The 22,542-nt window shown below is 36.4% G+C and overlaps 1 protein-coding gene across 1 annotated transcript in view; it reads right to left on the minus strand.

The window, feature by feature from the left end:
• Nucleotides 1–22,542, minus strand: part of LOC128243569 (methionine--tRNA ligase, cytoplasmic-like) — a 36,492-nt gene that overhangs the window by 9,444 nt on the left and 4,506 nt on the right. The window contains exons 7-15 of the mRNA XM_052961416.1: nucleotides 22,223–22,312; nucleotides 20,420–20,606; nucleotides 18,753–18,923; nucleotides 15,349–15,562; nucleotides 7,329–7,462; nucleotides 5,331–5,410; nucleotides 3,792–3,923; nucleotides 1,837–1,941; nucleotides 909–1,092 (exon numbers count right to left, since the gene is read on the minus strand). Coding sequence (XP_052817376.1) covers nucleotides 909–1,092; nucleotides 1,837–1,941; nucleotides 3,792–3,923; nucleotides 5,331–5,410; nucleotides 7,329–7,462; nucleotides 15,349–15,562; nucleotides 18,753–18,923; nucleotides 20,420–20,606; nucleotides 22,223–22,312 — 1,297 coding nt within the window. The remainder of the gene's footprint in view (nucleotides 1–908; nucleotides 1,093–1,836; nucleotides 1,942–3,791; nucleotides 3,924–5,330; nucleotides 5,411–7,328; nucleotides 7,463–15,348; nucleotides 15,563–18,752; nucleotides 18,924–20,419; nucleotides 20,607–22,222; nucleotides 22,313–22,542) is intronic.

Raw genomic sequence — 22,542 nt, forward strand, 5'->3', positions numbered from 1 at the left:
GTCCTATCTTGTGTCCAGGTGACAAACAAAGCCCTGGTAGACCATGTTACAGGTGTCTGTGACAACAAGCTGTCTCTGTATACTGTCACCTGCCCTATCTTGTTTCCAGGTGACAAACAAAGCCCTGGTAGACCATGTTACAGGTGACTGTGACAACCAGCTGTCTCTGTATACTTTCACCTGTCCTATCTTGTGTCCAGGTGACAAACAAAGCCCTGGTAGACCATGTTACAGGTGTCTGTGACAACCAGCTGTCTCTGTATACACTCACCTGTCCTATCTTGTGTTCAGGTGACAAACAAAGCCCTGGTTGACCATTTTACAGGTGTCTGTGACAATCAGCTGTCTCTGTATACACTCACCTGTCCTATCTAGTGTCCAGGTGACAAACAAAGCCCTGGTAGACCATGTTACAGGTGTCTGTGACAACCAGCTGTCTCTGTATACTTTCACCTGTCCTATCTTGTGTACAGGTGACAAACAAAGCCCTGGTAGACCATGTTACAGGTGTCTGTGACAACCAGCTGTCTCTGTATACATTCATCTGTCCTATCTTGTGTACAGGTGACAAACAAAGCCCTGGTAGACCATGTTACAGGTGTCTGTGACAACCAGCTGTCTCTGTATACATTCATCTGCCCTATCTTGTGTCCAGGTGACAAACAAAGCCCTGGTAGACCATGTTACAGGTGTCTGTGACAACAAGCTGTCTCTGTATACTTTCACCTGCCATATCTTGTGTCCAGGTGACAAACAAAGCCCTGGTAGACCATGTTACAGGTGTCTGTGACAACCAGCTGTCTCTGTATACACTCACCAGTCCTATCTTGTGTCCAGGTGACAAACAAAGCCCTGGTTGACCATGTTACAGGTGTCTTGGACAACCAGCTGTTTCTGTATACACTCACCTGTCCTATTTTGTGTCCAGGTGACAGGTGACATACTAAGTCCTGGTACACCACATTACAAGTATCTGGCACATTCAGTTGTCTCTGTATGGTGGCTGAGACCTCTGGCATGTAAGGTTGGAGAAGCACAGACAACAAACATGCCAAGTTGGCTGCCAGACTCACAACACTGCCAGCACGCTTCCTGTTAAATAGAATCAAGATTCAAAAAGTGCTCATGCAAGGGTTCTGTGCGATTCATCTTCTGGAGACCTGATTGTAATCATAAAAATATATCAGATACAAAAGGCTATCCATTCATATATGCCCTAGTACTAATAGCTATCTGTCCTTGGGTGGCAGTGCAGAGTAAATAGGGGTCATAAGCTGTTAGTGTTCAAGCTACTTACAAGTTTCAGGTTCCCTAGTCAAATCAGTTATTGACCTTAACCTTTGACCTCAAATAACATGCAAACACTAAGCATGTCAATGCAAAATGACCATCAATACTGTTTATCTGCTAGTAACGGCATCCTGCCTAACAAGTTTGAGGTTATTGGCTCGAGCATTCTTCAGTTGTTGAACAAAATGAATTTTCAGCTCAAGGTAACCATGACCATGACCTTTGACTCACTGACCTCAAATCCATAGGTTCATCTACTCTTCAAGGTTAACCTTTTTAACCAAGTTTGGGATCCCTGGGACAAGATGTTCTTCAGTTATTGATCAGAAGCAGATTTTCATGACCAACCTGCTTACCAAGTTTGAGTTCTATGGGCCTGAGTGTTTGCATGTTATTAGTTGAAAACTGATGGAAGGATATATGGTCTGATTACTATATGTGGACAGTTGGGGGCTTAAAACAAATATATACCTTTTTGTTACTCTTCTGAAAAGTAAAGAAATTTTGGCTAGTGCTTAAAGATTCAAGATATCTTGCACAGCTTACCTGTCAGTGTCAGTGCCCTTCACAAGGACCCATGGTTTGTTTTCCTGCATAAACTGGTTACCCAGCCGAGAAATGCTCAGAATGTTCCTGATCGAGTCTCGGATCCTGTAAACCAACATTAGATATTACTATGGAATGAAGTTAAACCTGTCTTCTCCAAAAGAATGATATATGTTGAGGTATAGCCATTTCCAGCCAATAAGCTAATTTGGCCGTTTTCACTCTATTGTGACCAGTCTGGTACCAGACTTACTTGCCCACTTTTCCTACCATTGTGACCAGCCTGGTACCAGGCTTATTTGCTCACTTTTCCACCCATTGTGACCAGTCTGGTACATGTACCAGGCTTACTTGCCCACTTTTCCACCCATTGTGACCAGTCTGGTACCAGGCTAATTTGACCACATTCCCACCAATTGTGAGCTGTCTGGTACCAGGCAGACTTGTCCACTTTTCCACCCATTGTGACCAGACTGTGACCAGTCTGGTCACAGGCAGACTTGCCCACTTTTCCACCCATTGTGACCAGTCTTGTACCAAGCTGACTTGCCCACTTTTCTACCCATTGTAACCAGTCTGGTACCATGCTGACTTGCCCACTTTTCTACCCATTGTAACCAGTCTGGTACCAGGCTGACTTGCCCACTGTTCAACCCATTGTAACCAGTCTGGTACCAGGCTGACTTGCCCACTTTTCTACCCATTGTAACTAGTCTGGTACCAGGCTGACTTGCCCACTGTTCAACCCATTGTAACCAGTCTGGTACCAGGCTGACTTGCCCACTTTTCTACCCATTGTAACTAGTCTCGTACCAGGCTGACTTTACCACTTTTCTACCCATTGTGACCAGTCTGGTACCAGGCTAAGTTGCACCCTTTTCCACCCATTATGACCAGGTCTGGTACCAGGCTGACTTGCCCACTTTTCCACCCATGGTGACCAGTCTGGTACCAGACTAATTTGGCCACTTTCCATCTGAATGTGTCCTATACTTGTAACAAGACATAAGAAAATATTTACTTTCAAGGCATTTTGTTAAAACTTATTTGCTCACTTTTCCACCCATTGTGACCAGTCTGGTACATGTACCAGGCTTACTTGCCCACTTTTCCACCCATTGTGACCAGTCTGGTACCAGGCTAATTTGACCACATTCCCACCAATTGTGAGCTGTCTGGTACCAGGCAGACTTGTCCACTTTTCCACCCATTGTGACCAGACTGTGACCAGTCTGGTCACAGGCAGACTTGCCCACTTTTCCACCCATTGTGACCAGTCTTGTACCAAGCTGACTTGCCCACTTTTCTACCCATTGTAACCAGTCTGGTACCATGCTGACTTGCCCACTTTTCTACCCATTGTAACCAGTCTGGTACCATGCTGACTTGCCCACTTTTCTACCCATTGTAACCAGTCTGGTACCAGGCTGACTTGCCCACTGTTCAACCCATTGTAACCAGTCTGGTACCAGGCTGACTTGCCCACTTTTCTACCCATTGTAACTAGTCTCGTACCAGGCTGACTTGCCCACTGTTCAACCCATTGTAACCAGTCTTGTACCAGGCTGACTTGCCCACTTTTCTACCCATTGTAACTAGTCTCGTACCAGGCTGACTTTACCACTTTTCTACCCATTGTGACCAGTCTGGTACCAGGCTAAGTTGCACCCTTTTCCACCCATTATGACCAGGTCTGGTACCAGGCTGACTTGCCCACTTTTCCACCCATGGTGACCAGTCTGGTACCAGACTAATTTGGCCACTTTCCATCTGAATGTGTCCTATACTTGTAACAAGACATAAGAAAATATTTACTTTCAAGGCATTTTGTTAAAACTTATCTTATAGTAACCTTCTGCAATAACATTAAATCTAACAGTGTTTTAATTGATTTCTCAAAGTATAATATTTGTCTTGTAGAAATCTCATTGCTAATATGTTGTTTACTATCCCACCTGGTAGTTTCCATGTTGTCAATATATGTGTGTAGCTCCCTGTTAACAAGTGCCAAGAGGTTATAGTCATCACTATTCAGGTCCATTGGCTGTATAGTCCCTCCAAAACTGTTGCTCACAAACATCAATGCTCTGTAATAGAGTTAACAACATATCATGCATTCATAAATGTATTCATTGTGCAATACCAAATGTAATCTTATGATTTGTCTTTGGTAGCATCCATTTATTTAAGCATTTCTGTGGAAAAGTTTAAAGATTTTAAAATACATGTGTAATACTGCGGTAACTTAAATTGGCGGGGCCTGACCTAAAACCTTGAGTTATCCATTCTTTCGAGCTAACCTGAATTTCCATTTAAGTCTTTTATGAAATACCTTATTTTTGAAGTTTGTAGTTTTCTTGTATACCACTTTTATATTTGTTTTAAAATTCTTAACTTTAACTTCATCATTAATCATTAGAAAGCAAAATTACATCAGTAACTTAGTAATTTATTGTAATATTACATATTATACTTTTATTTACCAACGGTTGTTTACTTCCCACTGGTACTATTTATGTGGAAATTGCTCATATGGTCAAAGGCTGTCATTTACTAAATGTGATTATGTAAAAGTAAAACAAAGCAGTGAATGAATAGCAAAATTTAAAAAAAAAAAACTATTTTCTAAAAAAAATTATGAAAATATGAAAGTATGACATGGCATATTATGGCTTTACTCAGATTTAAGTTTCTCAAGGTCAAGGATGGATAATTGGCACAACTTCTGTCTGTCTTGCAGAACCCGTTTGCCATAGTGCAAAGCAAAGTGACAAAAAGGAATTCTTTTCAGAGATACTTATGTCCGACCATTGTTCATTTTACTTAATTCAGTATCGCAATTAACTATTTATGTGCTGTGTACCATTGTTATTTCAATATATTTTATCATTTAAATACATGTGTTTTACTATTTAATAACCTTTGCCATTTTCATGGTTCAATAAAATTTGTCAAAACAAATATGGAGGCTGCCGATTTTGACATTTTTTAGTACGTCTTATATCATCTGTTAGTGGTATTAGGTTTTTTTCTTGATTTCTATATATATATTTTTTGCCTGCATCATACATACGATAGCGTCCTATACACAATAGGTTAAGGTATGTTAATTACTCATTCACGATTCTCTCAATTAAATTCTCATCATAACCTTCTCGCCATAATCTTCTAAAATGCCCTTATCAATTTGTCATGCGTAAAAGGTGATTATCAGTTTTCACACCTCATTACTTTTTCTTTTGTGTCACTGCAATTTTTATAAATTGGGAAAATTTTAACACCTGTTATTTGTTTGGAACACTCTTTCGAGAAAATTTGGTACCAGCATTGGTACTTGAATTCTCGACTCTATTAGGTATTGATTGATCGTCAGTATATTTAATACGAAAATAGGACAAAGCCTTAACCTCGACCAACCCACAGTTCTCTAAAAATGGCCTGCTAGAGGCAACGCACTTTACTGTATTCAAAAACATCTTCTCTTCTAAGCTAACCTGTTGATGAAGTTTCCGAGGTTGTTAAGAAGTTCACTGTTGTTCTTCAGGAGGAAATCATCCCAACTAAAACTGCTATCCTGTGTAACAAATAAGGGCAGCTTTCATCAAATAATATCAATAGAAATAGCTGTTTTTCAGATTATAGTTGAATATCTTATAAGGATAACAATAAAAATTAATAAAGGGCAATAACAATACCTAACTGCAGAGTTATGGTTCCTGCATTTCTCCTTATTGAGTACTATCTGTATATGAAATTTGAAGTCAATACATTTTTCCTCAACTTACTGTACCAAGAGTTATGGTTCTTGTGCACTACACTTTTCTTAAATGAGATCTTTCTGTATATATTAAGTTTTACGATTCTCTGAATAAATAAGTATGACAATTAACAAAGGGCATTATAAATAGTTAGAGATATAATTCTTGTACACTGCACTTCTCCTAAATAAGATCTATCTGCATGGGTGAAAGTTGGAAATATGAAAAACCTGAAATATTTTGCTGGGGGCCTGGGGGCCGCAGGGCCCCCGGTGGGTCCAGGGCAAAGCCCTGGCAGGGGGTCCTGAGATTTAAGAATTTTAAGGGAATAAAATGCCATTCCAGAGTATAAATTGACTATGAAATGAAATTGAAGCCTGACTTAAATTACTTTAATGTATGGCTAAATAATATTTTCTACACTATTAAAAAGAAAAAATATTAATATAAGAAAATGATACCATTAATGAATTTTATGCCTAAACTGATTCGTTTGGTAGGAAATGTATCAACAGTCACAAAAATGTATAAGGTAGAATTTCTTCATTTATTTATAATAATTAAGATTTGGACCAAAAAAACTTATAATATTTCAAACTGATGCTTTTGTCAACACTCTTTTAACAACCATTAATCAACCAAGTTTGATTCTTTTCCATTTATTCTGACTGTTGCTACCATTTTCATTTTTTCATTTCCTTTTAAGCACCGTCTGTTTCGCCAGTCCGTGTAATTTTGCAACCCTTTTTGCTTTTTCAGTTTTGAGAAGCTGCAGGGAAGATTCCCAAATGATTGTTTTTTACGCATCATTTCATCGCCAAATGATTACGCTCCGCAGAGTGATTACCCCATCTATCACCGTTTTTGTCAACCTCAGACAAACATTCACACCTCCACTTTTTTTACTGCCTTTTCTAAGTCCTTTGTATTATAACCAGCTAGTAAAAACTTAATTTTCAGAACTATTTTGTTTGATAAACAATCGTCTGCATCGAATGACAGTTGCTAATAATAACAATGTCGGCCATCTTTATGTGCAGTCCTTAAGTGATAAAAGACACGCTATTTCATTGGAGGGCAAAATCGAGTAAGCCAATCAAAAGTATCCTTTCACACGAATGACGTATAGGGTTTTCCTCGATTGTTTGTCGGAATTACGATTCAGCGATTCCCAATGAAAGAGGATCGCACACCGAGTCTGTTTGGCCGTAATCGAACAAAAAGATCGGCTATCTCCGTAAATGAAATAAAAACGCGCACTTGTTCAAGCGGGCATCTGCTGGATCGCAAAAATGGAGGTTGTGAAATCGGACTTATTGTTGACCTCTGCAAAATATGATCGAAATTCGGAAGAGGAGTTGGGTCATACCCCCTTACCCCCCTCTGAAAATCTCAACGGATTTACACGATTTGGAAAAACGACCCCTCTGGATCAGGAAAAACCGGAAAATCCGGCATATGCCGGAAAACTTTCACCCATGTATCTGTATGCGAAGTTTGCAGTAAATACCTCTAGGCGCACATAGCAGGTAAAAATATGGAGATGTCAGCAGGAATCCCGGTGTCCCACCCTGTGTCTTTTAACACTCTATAAACACACCCAACACCACTCACATATGTTTCTGGGCACAAAAAGAGCAGGTAGAACCTGTCGATGCCCGCTGCAGTCAACATGTCTTGTGCCTGGTAACAGTCATTTTAGACACCCTGCACTACCCACCCTGCACCACTCACCTGTGTTTCTGGGCGCACATAGAGCAGGTAAAATCTGTAGATGTCTGCTGGAATCCCTGTGTCCCGTGCCTGGTCCCCAAACACACCTGTATCCCGACTTTTGGAGAACTTCCCGTCCTCATAGTTCAGGTACTCTACAAACAGACAACAAATGGGACATAAAACAAAATTCATTGAACATGTGTATAATCAAATAGGTATATGGATGTTTTATTCTTTTTCATACTTTTTTAGCTGCTTAGCATTCGTTGTGTTTAAAGCAGTTGCAAATTACTTCAACATTAATCATGTACAGTAAAACTGCAATAACTTTAAGTTTCCTGGGAACAATCATGTATCACACTAACGCAATACATTTACTACCATGCAGGAAAAATAAGATATCCAACACTTCATATCCAGACATGTACATACAAAACCTACCTGTACCAGCCCTGTACTTTAGTGCAGTGTAGTTTTTGTCTACTCCAAGCAATGTTTGTCCACAACACTGCATTAACCAACATGTAACTTCTGAACCTACCTGTATCCTACATGTGCTTCACTAGTAGAGTGGCAGTAAACATACCATTTACAACATTGCATTTACTCTACAATATACATTATGCATTTAAATATAACAGATAAGTGTTTCATCACTGTGTAGTTGTGGCCTCTGAGCAGAGTGGCAGGAATGAGGATATAACAGTCTCTGCAGTAACCAGCATGTACATGTTGAACATACCCGTAGCAAACAAGTGCTTTATTACTGTGTAGTTACCATCTAGTCCCAGTAGAGTGGTGGGAAATATCTCATTCACAACACTGCATTTACCATTATTGGCGCCGCACTGAAGTGCGCGCCTATTATGGAATGGGAATTTATTTTAGTTAGTGGTAGGAGCGGTTTTTAAGTTGGTTAACAGTTTGGTTTTACTGTTATTTAATAATGATTAAAAAATGCAAATGGGTGGCGATTGCATGGGCTTTTTATGGTTGAATATATAGTCTTCAATTTATCTTCAAAACATTATTTCGGAAGAACGACAAATAAGTTTAATAACTGTTCCCGATTCGTTTACGTTTTCCGATTGGTTACCTGAAATGTCTGAAATATCATGTGCCGGAAATGTAAAATGTGTGGACCGGTAATTATGTGAATGGGAATAATTATGTTTTATGTTGTTTTTTTATGTTTACTGCATTGATAAACCATGAGGTAATCTTTTTTCTTTAATCTAATCGATATTGGAATTAAATGTTCACCTAACTTTATTTGTTAAGTTGTTGAAGGTGACATTAGTAAAATTTTATTACGATTGTCCCCGAGTTGTAACACATACCGGATGTTGCTATTTTTAGAACCAGAAGGTATTTCCCCGCTATTCATAGGTCAATAATGGAGTTTCTACATCGTAGTAGCTGGAAACTCGGGTGATGATTTTTATCATGAATATACGTTTAAAATAAGTAAACACTTAAAGTGCACACTGACAGTTGATTACGATACACCTAACAATTTGAGTCATTACAGTAAAACATGGATTATAAGTGAATTTTACGCGTAAGAGAAGATTTTCTGTCGAAAAAACGAATGTCAACAATCGGCATGGAACTGGGATATTCGTATCAAAGGGCTATGTATGTAAGTATCTTTGAGTAGTTTTGTACGTTGATGTGTTCAAAAATGTTTGTTTTTTAATTTATCTTTGGAATTCTTAAATCATTTTTATTTGCTAAATGTTAAGACAGCGTGTTAATATTTTTACATACATGTACTATAATTATATATTATTATAAATATACATGTTACATCTACTTATGCACCAGTCAATTGTAACCATGCCCCCTCCCCCCAGGTCGGGGTAATACCGGGGATAGCGGGGGAAAAGGACAGTGTCGGGTGAATGCGGTGGTGGGGGGTGGTTACAATTGACTGGTGCATTATGCGGACGAACTGATGGTCAAATCCCTGCCATATGCCCCCACACCCCAGAGAGCCTAGGAAAGGCATATTCCCCACTATTTTTTGCTCGAAGACAAAACCACCGCATTCACCCGGCACTGCAGGGCCACCTGAAAGGTAAAAACACAGCCCGTTTCCCCGGCTATCCCCGGCATAACCCTGGACCTGGGTTACAAGAAAAGGGTTGATTTTTAAGCATTTTATTAGCTATAAAAATGTATGGTTACATGACATTATGTATATTTTCTTCAAAATTGAACGGTAAACTATCATAAATTGTCTTTTAAATTGTTCATTAGACATCATAGAAAATATTTAAAATGATTTCAGCAGGTTGTCTTATTATTTATTATTTTTTATGAAATTATAAAACTGCTTTATATTTTCAAACATCGAAATACTGCTCTGTTCAGAAGACTCACAAGATCAATCAAAATGATTTTTTTGCATGTGTATCAATAATGCTGTTGAACTTATGTTTTCTGTTAACTGAAGTTTATTTCACCAGAAACTGTTGTGTTTATTTCATATTATAAAGCTCTGATAATATGAAACAAAAATTAAATATAGACAAAATATTTACTTGTCGCTCTTTGTAGCCCTTGGAGTTTGGGGTTGGGTGTAATGAAACTTAAATAACTTTTTTAATTCACGATAAAATATCTTCAAAATTTGGATAAAAGTCCCATAGTGTACCTTGATAATAACTATGTTGTCGGTGAAAGCTTTTATTAAAGTGTGTATTACTTAAATACCTTAATTCAGTTTAAATGATTATGGCCTTTAATGATTTTTGTTTTCATATAGATTTCCTGTTATATTGAGCTTTGTCAATTTTGTTGTTGTTTTGTATTATGAATAATTACTACTTCTATTTCCTAACTTAAATTTTTTGTCTCATTTGTCAAACACACACTATTTTTAAAGATGCACTCTTACTCCCAAACAAGACTTATCACAATTAATATTATTGTTTTGATTTTTCAAAATGGGTTGATAGATGTCAACAACAATGTTTCTAATGAAGGATTTTGAGTTCGATTTGCTTATAAGAATGAACATTAAACATGGTATTTCTGCCTTGTGATACTATAGTAGACCACAGTAAATCTTTTAGCAATCACCAATCATTTAATATTTGTCATGCTTTCTGCTATTATAAACTGGGTCACAAGCTTGTTATAAATCAATAAACAATATTTCAGTAAATACATTATTTAGTAAGTAGTTATTGTTTTATCAGTCAATTTGATGTGTGTTATAAATACAATTATATGCAGGGCTTCCATTAAAGGAAGTTTGGAAGTATAGTACTCCTTAGAAATGGGTTAAAACTTTCAAAACTGATTTCTAGGAAGAACAAAAACTTCCATAATTTTGAAGAAAACCACCAAAGTAGAAAGCTTGGAAGTTCAAAATATCCAAACCTTGTGTCAATATTACTTTTATGGTCACAATTTCAATCAGTCTTAAGATAAAATGATTTATTATAATATAAGTCTTTGAATTTGGCAAGTTAAAGTTACAAATTACTTGATTTTTAACATTCTAATTAAAAAATAGTGGAAAAAGATATTGTATTCGGGAGATTTTAACTTCCACATTTCAGTGTAAAACTTCCAAAATTGATGGACAGGAAGTTGATACTTCCAGTTTCAAATTCTTAATGGAAGCCCTGTTATATGAATTGATTTCAAATAAGAGTTTCACTTTAAAGATGCTCATTTAAAGATAATGAACTAGACACACAAAAACTAGACACATTTGATACTAATTGTATGAATGATTATTGTTTAGGTGACCTCTGATTTGTTTTGGAGATATTCATAAATGGGTGTTATTCTTTGTTGTCTTCAGTTTCTTATACATTTAAGGATTTTTATAATTGCTTTTCTTGTATATATTAAATTAATGCAAATGAAAACACACTTTAAAGTAGACACATTTGATACTTATTATATAAATGATTATTGTTTACATGTACTCTGATTTGTTATGAAGATATTCATAAAGGGGTGTTCTTCATGTTATTATACATTTTGGACTTGATTTAGTATTGCTTTTCTGGTATATATTCATTTAATGCACAAAGAAATTATTTTAAGTGTTCAGTATCACTTTCACACATTGTTTACTATTATTTTGTGCATATTTGGCCTATTTATGCTTATATGTGCATTGTTGTATTTCAAAACCTTTGTGAAAATAGAAACAGTATTATTTCTTTCATGCATAGTCTGATACATATTCAGTTTGTATGCATTATTTTTATCATATTTGAAAAATTTGCCATTGTCCTATAAGACACATGCTATTTTTGTGTTAATATCACTATCAACTAAAAACATCCATTTTCATCTCTTCTTTACCATGTAAATGGAGAAGTTAACATTATAACTCCATTGACCAGTTTTTTATGCAATTTGTCCAATTTCATACATTTTAGTATTATTAAACAGCTAAACACAAGGCATGTTATGTTATAAATGCATTTCATCTAGTAAACAATGTTCTCTTTTTATATAAGGCCACAACAAATTGATCATTTGTTCGTCGGATTTGCTGCACCTAAAATTCGAAAAGCGAAAAAAAAAAAAAAAAAAAAAATTTTTGCGCCCGCACTTACTATTTGGCCGCGCATATTTTTTTTTTTTGTTTACTTCTGAATTTCCTCTATTTTCTGAAATTCTTTTACTAAGAATTTAATCCTTCAACGTCGACTTCGCCTTTTTTGAAGGTATTTCCATGCTTTACATTCTTCGCGAGCAAAATTTCCTCGTGTCAGGACAAAATCAGGTCCGGGTAACCGCAAAACAGCCGATATTTGTTGACAGTCTTTTTTGTCGGGAATATTTTGCAGGACGCACCGTTGTTATTTATTTCCGGTATTAATTTTTTTTAAATGTAAAATACACATTTTAAATGAAAATCAGTGTCAAAGTCAATGGATTATAGTCTTCAGTAAACAACAACAGTTTCACAGAGTCGAAAGCAATAATTATTTATTGTGTTTTAAGTAATTCATTGTTTTGTACTCAAAATTTTGTGTTAAATAATAACTAAATCAAATTTTGAGTGCAAAACTTATATTAAAATACACGGACACACGACTTACAACAATTGAACATGTTTTCGTGAGTTATATTTTAAATTTTCTAAAATGCATTTCTCAGTTTTCATTTAATCATAATCGTTATAAACAGATAAAAATAGTAGGACTTGTAAATGTTTTAGAAACAGCCTGTAAATTATATTTACGAACCAGTCAATCCACGGTAACCTCGCCCCCTCCCCCCAGGTCCTGGGGTATACCAGGGATAGTCGGGGAAATGGGCCAAGTTTTTACCTTCCAGGTGGCCCCACAGTGCAGTGTGAATGCAGTGGATTTACCCGGGGTTGGCTGGACCGAATGTCAAAGTCCCCGCTATTCCCCGGACCTTGGGGCGTGGTTACAATTGACTAGTGCATTACATACACATGGACAGTATAAAAAAAACCCGGTAAAACCAATAAATAAAACCTTTTATAAGTAAAATGACTGTTTTAATTTTCTCAATTCTCCGTTTTTATCCACTTGTTTTCTTTGATCGATTTGTATAAAATGGCCTGTAATTAAAGTGGCCTGTTTCTTATGGGCATTGAAGCTATGGAGGCCGTCATGATATTCTTTTTCAAGGCACGGACCTATAAACCATAGGTTCGGGGTAAAGGAGGGTTCTTTAAAGGGAAATATCTTTATTCCACCACCTACTCTAATATAAAGACTGGTGCCACATTTGCAGATTTGTTTGATACTGCTTCATTTATGTTGTCCCGCAATTTAATCCACAGTGTCTTTTTTAGATATGTTCTCTGTGTTATTTACATTTTCGATCTTCTGCAATGTCAAAGTCACTACAATTTAATCATGTGCTTCAAGAGGTTCAAACTTAGACCTGATTCAAATCATGAATTACTCTTACAAGTCTAAAATGTTTTTTTTTGTAATAGTAAGTTACGGAATGAATACAATAGTTTTCTTTTTGGTCTTCAAATAATTAATAATTATGTTACTATGAGGAATGTTGTCTTTACAATAAATCCACGTTTAAATTGAAGTTAATAGTAAAGCACTGGACCTTATTGCCATTTGTTAAATATTGAGACAGATTTGCATGTGATACAATCAAAACCTTTTCATTAATAACTGAACCTATGTTTGCAATTAATAAGCATTTCTTTACATACACTGTATGATAAATTTGGTAACTTTTTAATTTTTCGCCTTGCACTCGCCTCTGATTTGCCTTAAATTTAAGAAAAAGTATTTTTATTTTTATTTCGCTCGCTCGCTCCTACATTTTTTTTGCAAAATCCGTAGAACAAATGATCAATTTGTTGTGGCCTAACAGTTCAATAATTATATGTTCTATTTATGTTTGTAACTTTCATACGAAATGATAATGTTTATTAAAGTACAGTGGAAACTCACTAAACCGGATCTCCACAAAACCGGAATCCTCGGGATACCGGACTTTTTTCAGAGTCCCCGTTTTCCCCTTTTCCCCCTATTTTCAATGTAAAATAATCCCTACAAAACCGGAACCTCGGAATTCCGGATACCGGACAAAAAATCGAGAAAATTTGTTAGTTGTCAACGTAATTTTACCTCACAAAACCGGACGTATATTTGTTCAAACATGTCAAATGATTTTGTGTATTAGGAATTCGCGAATCGCGTGTCACTTTGTTTTGACAGCCGGTGCGTCGTTCAATATTGCACCTGTGATGTTGTGTTAACTCGGTAATCGATAATGATGATTGCGCTGTGGATTGACTGCCACGCGATAATCAAACGATAATCAACTTGTGAAAAGAAAATTGATTGAAACATTAATTTGTTTGTTGCAGAAAGTAAAGAACTAGAAACGGTTATTAAGTGATCATTTTGGAGGGTTATTTTATCTAAAGACTTCTATGATTGAATCAAATTAGAGCGTTGCGTTAATTAAACTATCAAACATACTTAACAAGCATTAAATTACGCGAGTTGTTTTAATTTAAGACTTGGAAAAAAGATGATTGTAAAAACGCAGAAATGTTTAATTATGTTTATCACTTTTGCATGTGCTTTAATCATGTCTCAACCTCCGTCTAAACGTCGACTTCCCTTTAAAGGTTAACTCAGTTAATATTTTGAGTAAACTTACTCCGTACATCAAATCCTCACTAAACCGGAAATTTTGCTCAGTCCGGACCTTGTCCGGTTTAGTGAGTTTCCACCTTGCTACAAAAATTGTTATTTCATGTCACTTCTTCATGATGAATTTCCCACATAATCAGGAAACTTATTCTTCCCTTCAAGTTGTCATTCCAGCATGGTGACTGCCCCCTCCCCCTAAATAATTAGAACTGCAGTGTACAAGAACAATAACTCTATTTCAGCGAATTGCAAGAGTTATTCCCTTTGTTCCTTTTCCTGTCCGTAACTACTTTTTGGAATTTCATTAAACATCATTCAATGGTAAAGCACAACAAGAGGAAGTGCAGTGCACAATGACTGTAGCTGTATTTCAGCTTATTACAGAATTATTGCCCTTTGCCTCTTTTTCTTGACCAGAGCATTACTTTCAAAATACTCATGGTATTGAAATAAAACTTGGTATATGGATAGGTGGCAATGACAAAAAGTACAGTGCACAAGCACCCTAATTCTGTCGTGTTCATTAATGTACCACACCCCTAATGAAATGTTCAACTTGAAACTCTTCAATTTCAATGCTTTAGCCTATGTTGTTAAGCAGAATACTACAAATATTTTGAGAATTTCATGGATGTGGTTCGATGCATTGTAATATGCTTGTTGGCCTTGACATTCCTTGTTTTTCAACATATAACAAATGCATAAACTATTAAACGGCGCCCTTTGATGCTTTGCATCAATGGTCTTTCTTGTGTACCTTCTGAACATACCTGCTTATTTCTGTATCAGACATTTGTTTCACCACAGTATAGCTGTTGTCTGCTCCTAGCTGATTGGCAGGAACTGTCATAATCACAACACTGCATTTACATACATGAACATGCAGAATATACCTGTAGCAGACATGTGCTTCACCACTGTGTAATTGTCATCTGCTCCAAGCAATGTGGCTGGAAATATCACACTGTGGAAGGGGACGTTGTCTTTGCCCAGGAAGTTATACATCTGCACGTTGTCTGGATTTTTCCACCAGTGTTGCCAGTGCTCTGTGTAGTTTGCCGTGATGGAGATGTAGCCAATGGGGGCATCAAACCACACATAGAACACCTGCAACCCATCAGTATCACATACTAACACAACCACACATAGAACACCTGCAACCCATCATTATCACATACTAACACAACCACACATAGAACACCTGCAACCCATCAGTATCACATACTAACACAACCACACATAGAACACCTGCAACCCATCAGTATCACATACTAACACAACCACACATAGAACACCTGCAACCCATCAGTATCACATACTAACACTATTGTTTTCTTAAATTCTGTATAATCCATCTATGTTAACTACTCAATTTTAATTATGAAATAAAATAACATATAGTTTGTACCAGTATTTCATTTTGAATTTAAAGGTAGTTTCTTTTAGGGTTAAATATTAAGAGAAAAAAATTAAAGTGGGTATATAATCATGACATTATGAGATAATGTTTGATAAAACCCTGAGGTTCACACGATGCTTTATTAAACAGAAATGTATGGGAAATACTATCTGTGTATCACTAAATCAAGCATAGCGCTTTGTAAACAGTACTGGACAGTTGCCTGATTCCGGACTCTTTTTGAGGTTTTAGACTGGAGAAATACTAAACATTTTCAAATGAAACTTCACATAAAGGAAATCAAGCACCTGTTTGTAAAATAAATGTGATGCAAGCATTTTGGAATGAAAAATTATCAATGTTGTTTAGTGAAAAATCGCCGATTTAATATGTCAATACCAATTGTATTATTGACTCCCTTTAGGTTTCAATCGAAATATTTTATGAAATTAACAGTGTAAGTATGATTATTTTGTTTAAAAATGTATATTAACTAATTATTTAGTTAAAATATGATATATAAAGTAATATAGTATTTTGTATTAAGAAAGTCACATGATATGCAAATTTTGTAGAGACATTGTGTGCTAAATTTAGAATTCTAGCGTCTGTTTGTAATTGCAATAAATGCATTTTTTTCATCATCAGGTGGTTAAAAATGTCAATAAGGTTTAGAGAAGTCATTTGGATATATACTAGGGATGCAAACGAATGGCAAAAATCGATATTCGAATATTCGGTAATTCTTTCGATCGAATATTCGAATATTCGATAAAAATTGAATCTTTAAAAAGTTATAGTTATCTATTAATTTTAGTTATAAACCATGATACCCTTTTCTTTATCTGTCGAATGTTTCCAGTGTTATCGTAATACAATACAATACATTGCATTGTATTGTATTGTATACAATACATATATATAGATATATATATATCTAATATAATATTCTAATACTAATATATATTAATATTCGACATAGCAGCGTGTCGAATATTATTACATCGACATATGAAATACATATCTAGCACATAACAAGCACATAACAAGCACATACAATTCAATGAAATCACTCATCAATAAAATCATCACATATGATGGCCTTGTTCTTATTCAGAAATATTATCTTATCAACAATATCACATGACAGTCTGTTTCTAAGTTTGTTAACAATGATTCCGGCGCAGGAGAAAATTCTTTCTGATGGCACAGACGTCGCAGGTATCCCAAGCAGTTGGTGAGCAACATGTGCAACGCGAGGAAAGCGTCCCTCGTTCTTTTTCCATCATGCAAGTGGAGTGGCCTCCTCGTCGGAAGGTTCGTGCCGGTACCGTCGCAGCTCGTCGTTAGCCGTCTTGGTCGTCTTTGGAACCATGAAGCTAAGACGGGGTCGTTTGGAGGGTGTTGACGCACTCTCGTCGTGGTTGGCAACCGAAATGGAACATCGTCCAATCTACTCTCGAGCGCGTCTTCCGTGTAGCGCCGCTGTTCCGTTGACAGGAAGTCCAGGTCTTTGTAGCGGGGGTCCAATAGAGCGGCAAGGACTAGGGTGGATGTGGCGGTGGCATGGTTCGAAGGTCGGAAGCTGCGACGAAGCTCAGCAGCAATAACACCCTTCACTTCCTTGACGACATGGGAATCAGCCTCGCATGCACGGAGTGTGTTGTCCAAAAGACTTGTCACGATGAGATAAACTTCACTGCATGACACGTTCTTCTCCGTTGACATATACGAAGTCGTCTCAGTCAAATGACTGAGTACGTCACTCAGCCGTCCTTCAACGACAGGTGCTCGTCGGCCTTCCGGGTAACCCGAGTGTCCAGCATGAGGTCGGACAGGACGCGGCGTTGCTCGTTCAGCCGGGCCAGTATAGCATGCGTGATGTTCCATCGGGTTGTAACATCCTGCACCAGCTCGTGTTTGGGCACCTTTAGAGTAGCTTGGCGCTTGCGCATTTCGGCCGTCAATGTAGTCCAGTGTTTAATGTGCCCGACCAGCTCACGACATCTGGAGACGACCCTGTTGACATCAGGGAGAGCAAATGCCGGCTTGATGGCCAGCTGCAGTGTTTGCCCAAAGCACCCAGAACACAAATCATGTTTAAGACCAGAAACGGTAAACTTTTTCATTGATTGCTGTTTACTGCTTTCACTTTGAGAACTCGGATGCTTAGCCTTCACGTGATTCCAGAGATTAGTCGTCGTGCCCATGTACGACAACCTCACACTGAATAGTTTGCACGTGACAGATTTCTTGTCAACAGAGCGCGTGAAATAAGTCCATACTTCAGATGTGGCTGGCATCTTTTACGTTGTTAAGAAATACAAATCTAATATATAATAATAATAAGTTTAACTTATAATGTTTTGCGAACATATATTCTGAAGGAATGGAGTGGTATCTACTTTCAGCGTATAATATCAATCACCGATTTGAGCAATATTGCTCAGCTTAATTGGCAGGCAAACTGACAAGAGGGTGTGAAGGCCGCTTCCTTAAATTCTTAATTGGCATGGTCATTTAAAAGAACTAAAAATCAATTAAACTTGTTTGATGTCACTTCCTAACAGCCAGTTATTTTACAATTATGGACACTGTTTATAGTACCCTACGATCGATCCCTAATTGACATATTACGCACACTCGATTGTCATCTCGTTAACGCCTCAGGCACAAGATGCGTATTGTTGTAAAAACAAGACAATATAATTTTAAACACAACAACTGCCCTAAAGACTCAAGGTTTATATCATTATTTTTTGAAAAAAATAATCGAATATTCGAATACCGATTTTAACATTCGAATACTAAACGTTCAATCGAATATTCGTTTGCATCCCTAATATATACACTTTAATAAGTTTACGTCACTAAAACAAACTGGGACTTTAACTTTACCTTATCAGTGAACCCTTCCAAGGGGACAGGAGTGCCCCACTTGAGGTCTCGACTGATGCAACGGGGTTTGAGGCCATCCCTTATCCAGGAGTTGGTGATCACCTTGGCGTTGTTTGTCCATGTGCCAGTCTTGAATGCGGCATCCAGATGCTCTTGTAACTTGGGCTCAACCTACAGAGAATTAATGATGTTATTGAAGGTAACAGATAATGGATATGCTAACTAAAGGAGCTATAAAGAAAGCAGCTAAAAGAAAAACAAGTAATATACTATTGTTGAAAAGATGTGGAAATGGTACAGTTACCAATTTTTTTTAATCACATTAGTTTCTTACCTGCCCTTATAATACCTATTTCATTTAAAGTAAAGCCCATCTATGAAAGTTTCAACTAATTTGGATTATACCTTCACCAACCTTACCAAGGAACTATGTTACATTAGAAGAAAAATTACAGCATGAAACAGGATTTATGATAGCATAAATTTCCATGAGAACAAATGGCATATACTTCATAAATATATGAATACCACCTTCACTTTATCTTTATCTTATTTTTCTCAAATAATATCTTTTTTAATTCTAAAGAAACAGAAATTCCTTCTTTGTGTGCAACATTATTGTTATGCCATCTAGCCCTTTAAACGCATCTTTGGCAAATCTTTTTTTGTATGGGATATCACTTAAGTCTTCTTTTAAACTAAACACAAGTATTGTATGATACGAAACAATGGTTAAATGTTTTCATCATTTTTGCATGTCCTTCATATTTATTGTATAAACTTTGTTAATATTGCAAGTTAACAAAAATTAAGAGCTGTCACAGAAAGTGACAAATGCCTATGAAGTGCCATCCAACGTTTTCAGGAAGAGCTATCATAAACAAAATGCAAATGTCAGCTCCATAAAGTTGACGTCAAGTGTGAAAGACTGATGCAGTAAGTGGTAAGGATCTGGGTCTTGCACACAACACCTCATCATAATGTAACGAACACATGTGCATAGTAATCTTAAAATATCTAAGTACATGGCAAAGCAACAGCCTGTAACTGTAAGTGTGACCTTCAACTTCTAGGTAGGGTTGCACATGTGCCAATTTTTTTTTAAATGAAACTGTGCATGTCAAAGTTATAGCCCGGATGCTGATACTCTAAGTGCATATTATATGCAGCATTCCATAAAGATTGAACTTTAAGTTTGACTCAAAACATTAAAGTAGGGTCGCAGGTCTTGACACATCATATTCATGTATAGAACACATGGGCCAAGTAATTTTAAAATCACTCCGTTCATGACACGCTTACAGACTATACTGTTTATGTATATAAGCAGCAATCCATGATGATAAACCTGTGAGTGTGACCTTGACCTTTGAGGTTGGGACGTGGGTGTTGCACGCAACACCTCATCTTTATGTATCAAACACATGAACCAAGTAATTTAAAAAAGTTTCAGCCGGGACACGGACGACCGGACAGAGAGACAGTGAGATTTAAATTTGCTCACCTTCAGGGGCATAACTAAACCTAATCTTTAAAAGATGTTAGATGTTAACTGTTCTACCTAACAAAGGGAAATTTACAAGTTTCAATTCATGATAATACAAACTTGTATTTATGAAGTACCAAACACTTTCATTTCAAGCAATTTTGAAATGATCATGACCCACCTTGGGAAGGTCTAGGAAGAGGTGTTCACTGGAGCGTACAATGGGCGGGTTTCTACACAGTTTACACTTGGGTTGGATGAGGTCGATAGCGTTGATCAATTTGCCGCACCCGTCACACTGGTCTCCACGTGCGTCATCAAAGCTACAGAATGGGCAGGTGCCCTCCACAAATCGGTCCGCAAGAAACCTGCAATATGATTAATTCAGAAATGCCTTTTACATTACCGTAAATGACTGGGTATTAGACGCACTTTTTTCCCTCAGATTTTGATGCAAAAAAATGCCTGCGTATAATACCCAGTAACAATTTTTTGAACTTTTTTTTTTAGGTCAATTTCATGCCGAGAGTTTGTTTAGATTTATGTAGAAAGGGATGTTACTCGCGTCATATTGATCGAGTATATACGGGTTAAAACGGCAGTTGAAGATCGGGATACGGTATATCGTAAGACGTTTATAATTTCAACAAAAATATTTTTCGATTAAAGTTACCGTAATTCACCTAAGAGTTCGAACACTCTAAATATTTGGACACCCATAATTATTTCCCAAAATAATTTATTTTGCGTACCTAATTTTCGGACACCCAAAGGACATCAATCATAACTTTCATAGTTACCAAGTTTCACAGACGAAGATTATTGATTTTTATCTTTACAATGCCTGGCTAGATTACCTAACCGTATACACCACTGTGACAATTTAATTAGTTACTACCCATCCTAAACGATTTATTGCCTGTTGAAAAGGAAGTGTGATATATTTATTTGAGGATTAAACAAACAACAAGGGCAATCAAGGGATTAAGAAAACATCGACATGGCATGTTTGTAAAACGATCTGCCAATAAGCTTTCAAACTTGTACCACACTTATAGACTATATGAAGCAATAATCGTACAGTTAAACATTAATCCTGCATAGCGATGTCCATGCTCTCCACGAGATCCTCGTGGGTATAACTGTAAGTTATGTGACGTCACACAGTGTGACTCTTTGATCTGAAGCCGATAGAATGTGTTTATTCAGTTCAGTGCATGTATAAAATGGTGTTTTAATTAACTTCATGAAGGATTTACACTTATAGGCGTAATAAATAAGTTTATGACCATTAATTACTACGGATATATTAATAAGTGGTAAAAAGCAAACATGAAGAAAAAAGACAGGTTAAACAAACATGTAAATAAAATGTAAAAATGATAGTTTTCTATGTATTCGGAGAGCGAAAAAAATAATTAATTTATGGTGTCCGAACTCTTGTGAATTAGGGTATTCAATATTATTTTGAATAATAAATTGAATTAAACAATAATCAAACTTACATATAAAAAAGCAAAGTTGGGCACTGTCAAAATATTTTTTGCATAACATAACTTTTCATTCTCGACAGTATGGTTGTATGGTTTTAAAGATAACCATCGCCATTTTCACGAAAAAAAATAAAAATTGTCACTGTCAACAAACATGGTGGCTTAAAATGCCGGACGATTATGACATTTTTTCTATGCGTCTTTTAACCAAAAACATAGATTAAAAGTTTTTTTCTCGGATTTTTCACAGATTTTTTTCCCTGCGTCTAATACCCCCTATCGTCTTATACCCAGTCATTTACGGTAACTTTTTTCTTTCACTTTTTATCTCATCTGTTAACAACAGGCAATTCATAACATTGAGTAACTTTTAATGTTAATGAAATATCAAATGGTTGCCAACATTCAACGCATTTGACATAATAGAGGAGAAAATATCAAGGCATAAGTTTTAAACAATGATACCAGTAACAGACAATCAATGTTCTAACCTGTCACATTTTTCACAGTGGAGTTGTTCGACACTGTTTTGGGAGATAAAGCCTTTCTTGTGTAACTGCCAGAAAATGTCCTGTGCAATTCTGAAATAAAAATCGAAATCCTTAAAATAATAAAATATAAGTTCTTATATATCATTATCATTTTGAAAAAATACTTATCCTAAAAACAGGAATCTTAAAGAGCCAATGATCACTACCAGGGCTTCAAGATATATAATGATTACGTTCAAGATATTTCAACATGTTTTAGTGGGATAAATTCAAATGTTCACATACATAAAAAGACACTGTTAGGTTCACAAACTGTTAAT

The sequence above is a fragment of the Mya arenaria genome, chromosome 8 (genome assembly GCF_026914265.1).
Source record: "Mya arenaria isolate MELC-2E11 chromosome 8, ASM2691426v1".
Lineage (NCBI taxonomy): Eukaryota > Metazoa > Mollusca > Bivalvia > Myida > Myidae > Mya > Mya arenaria.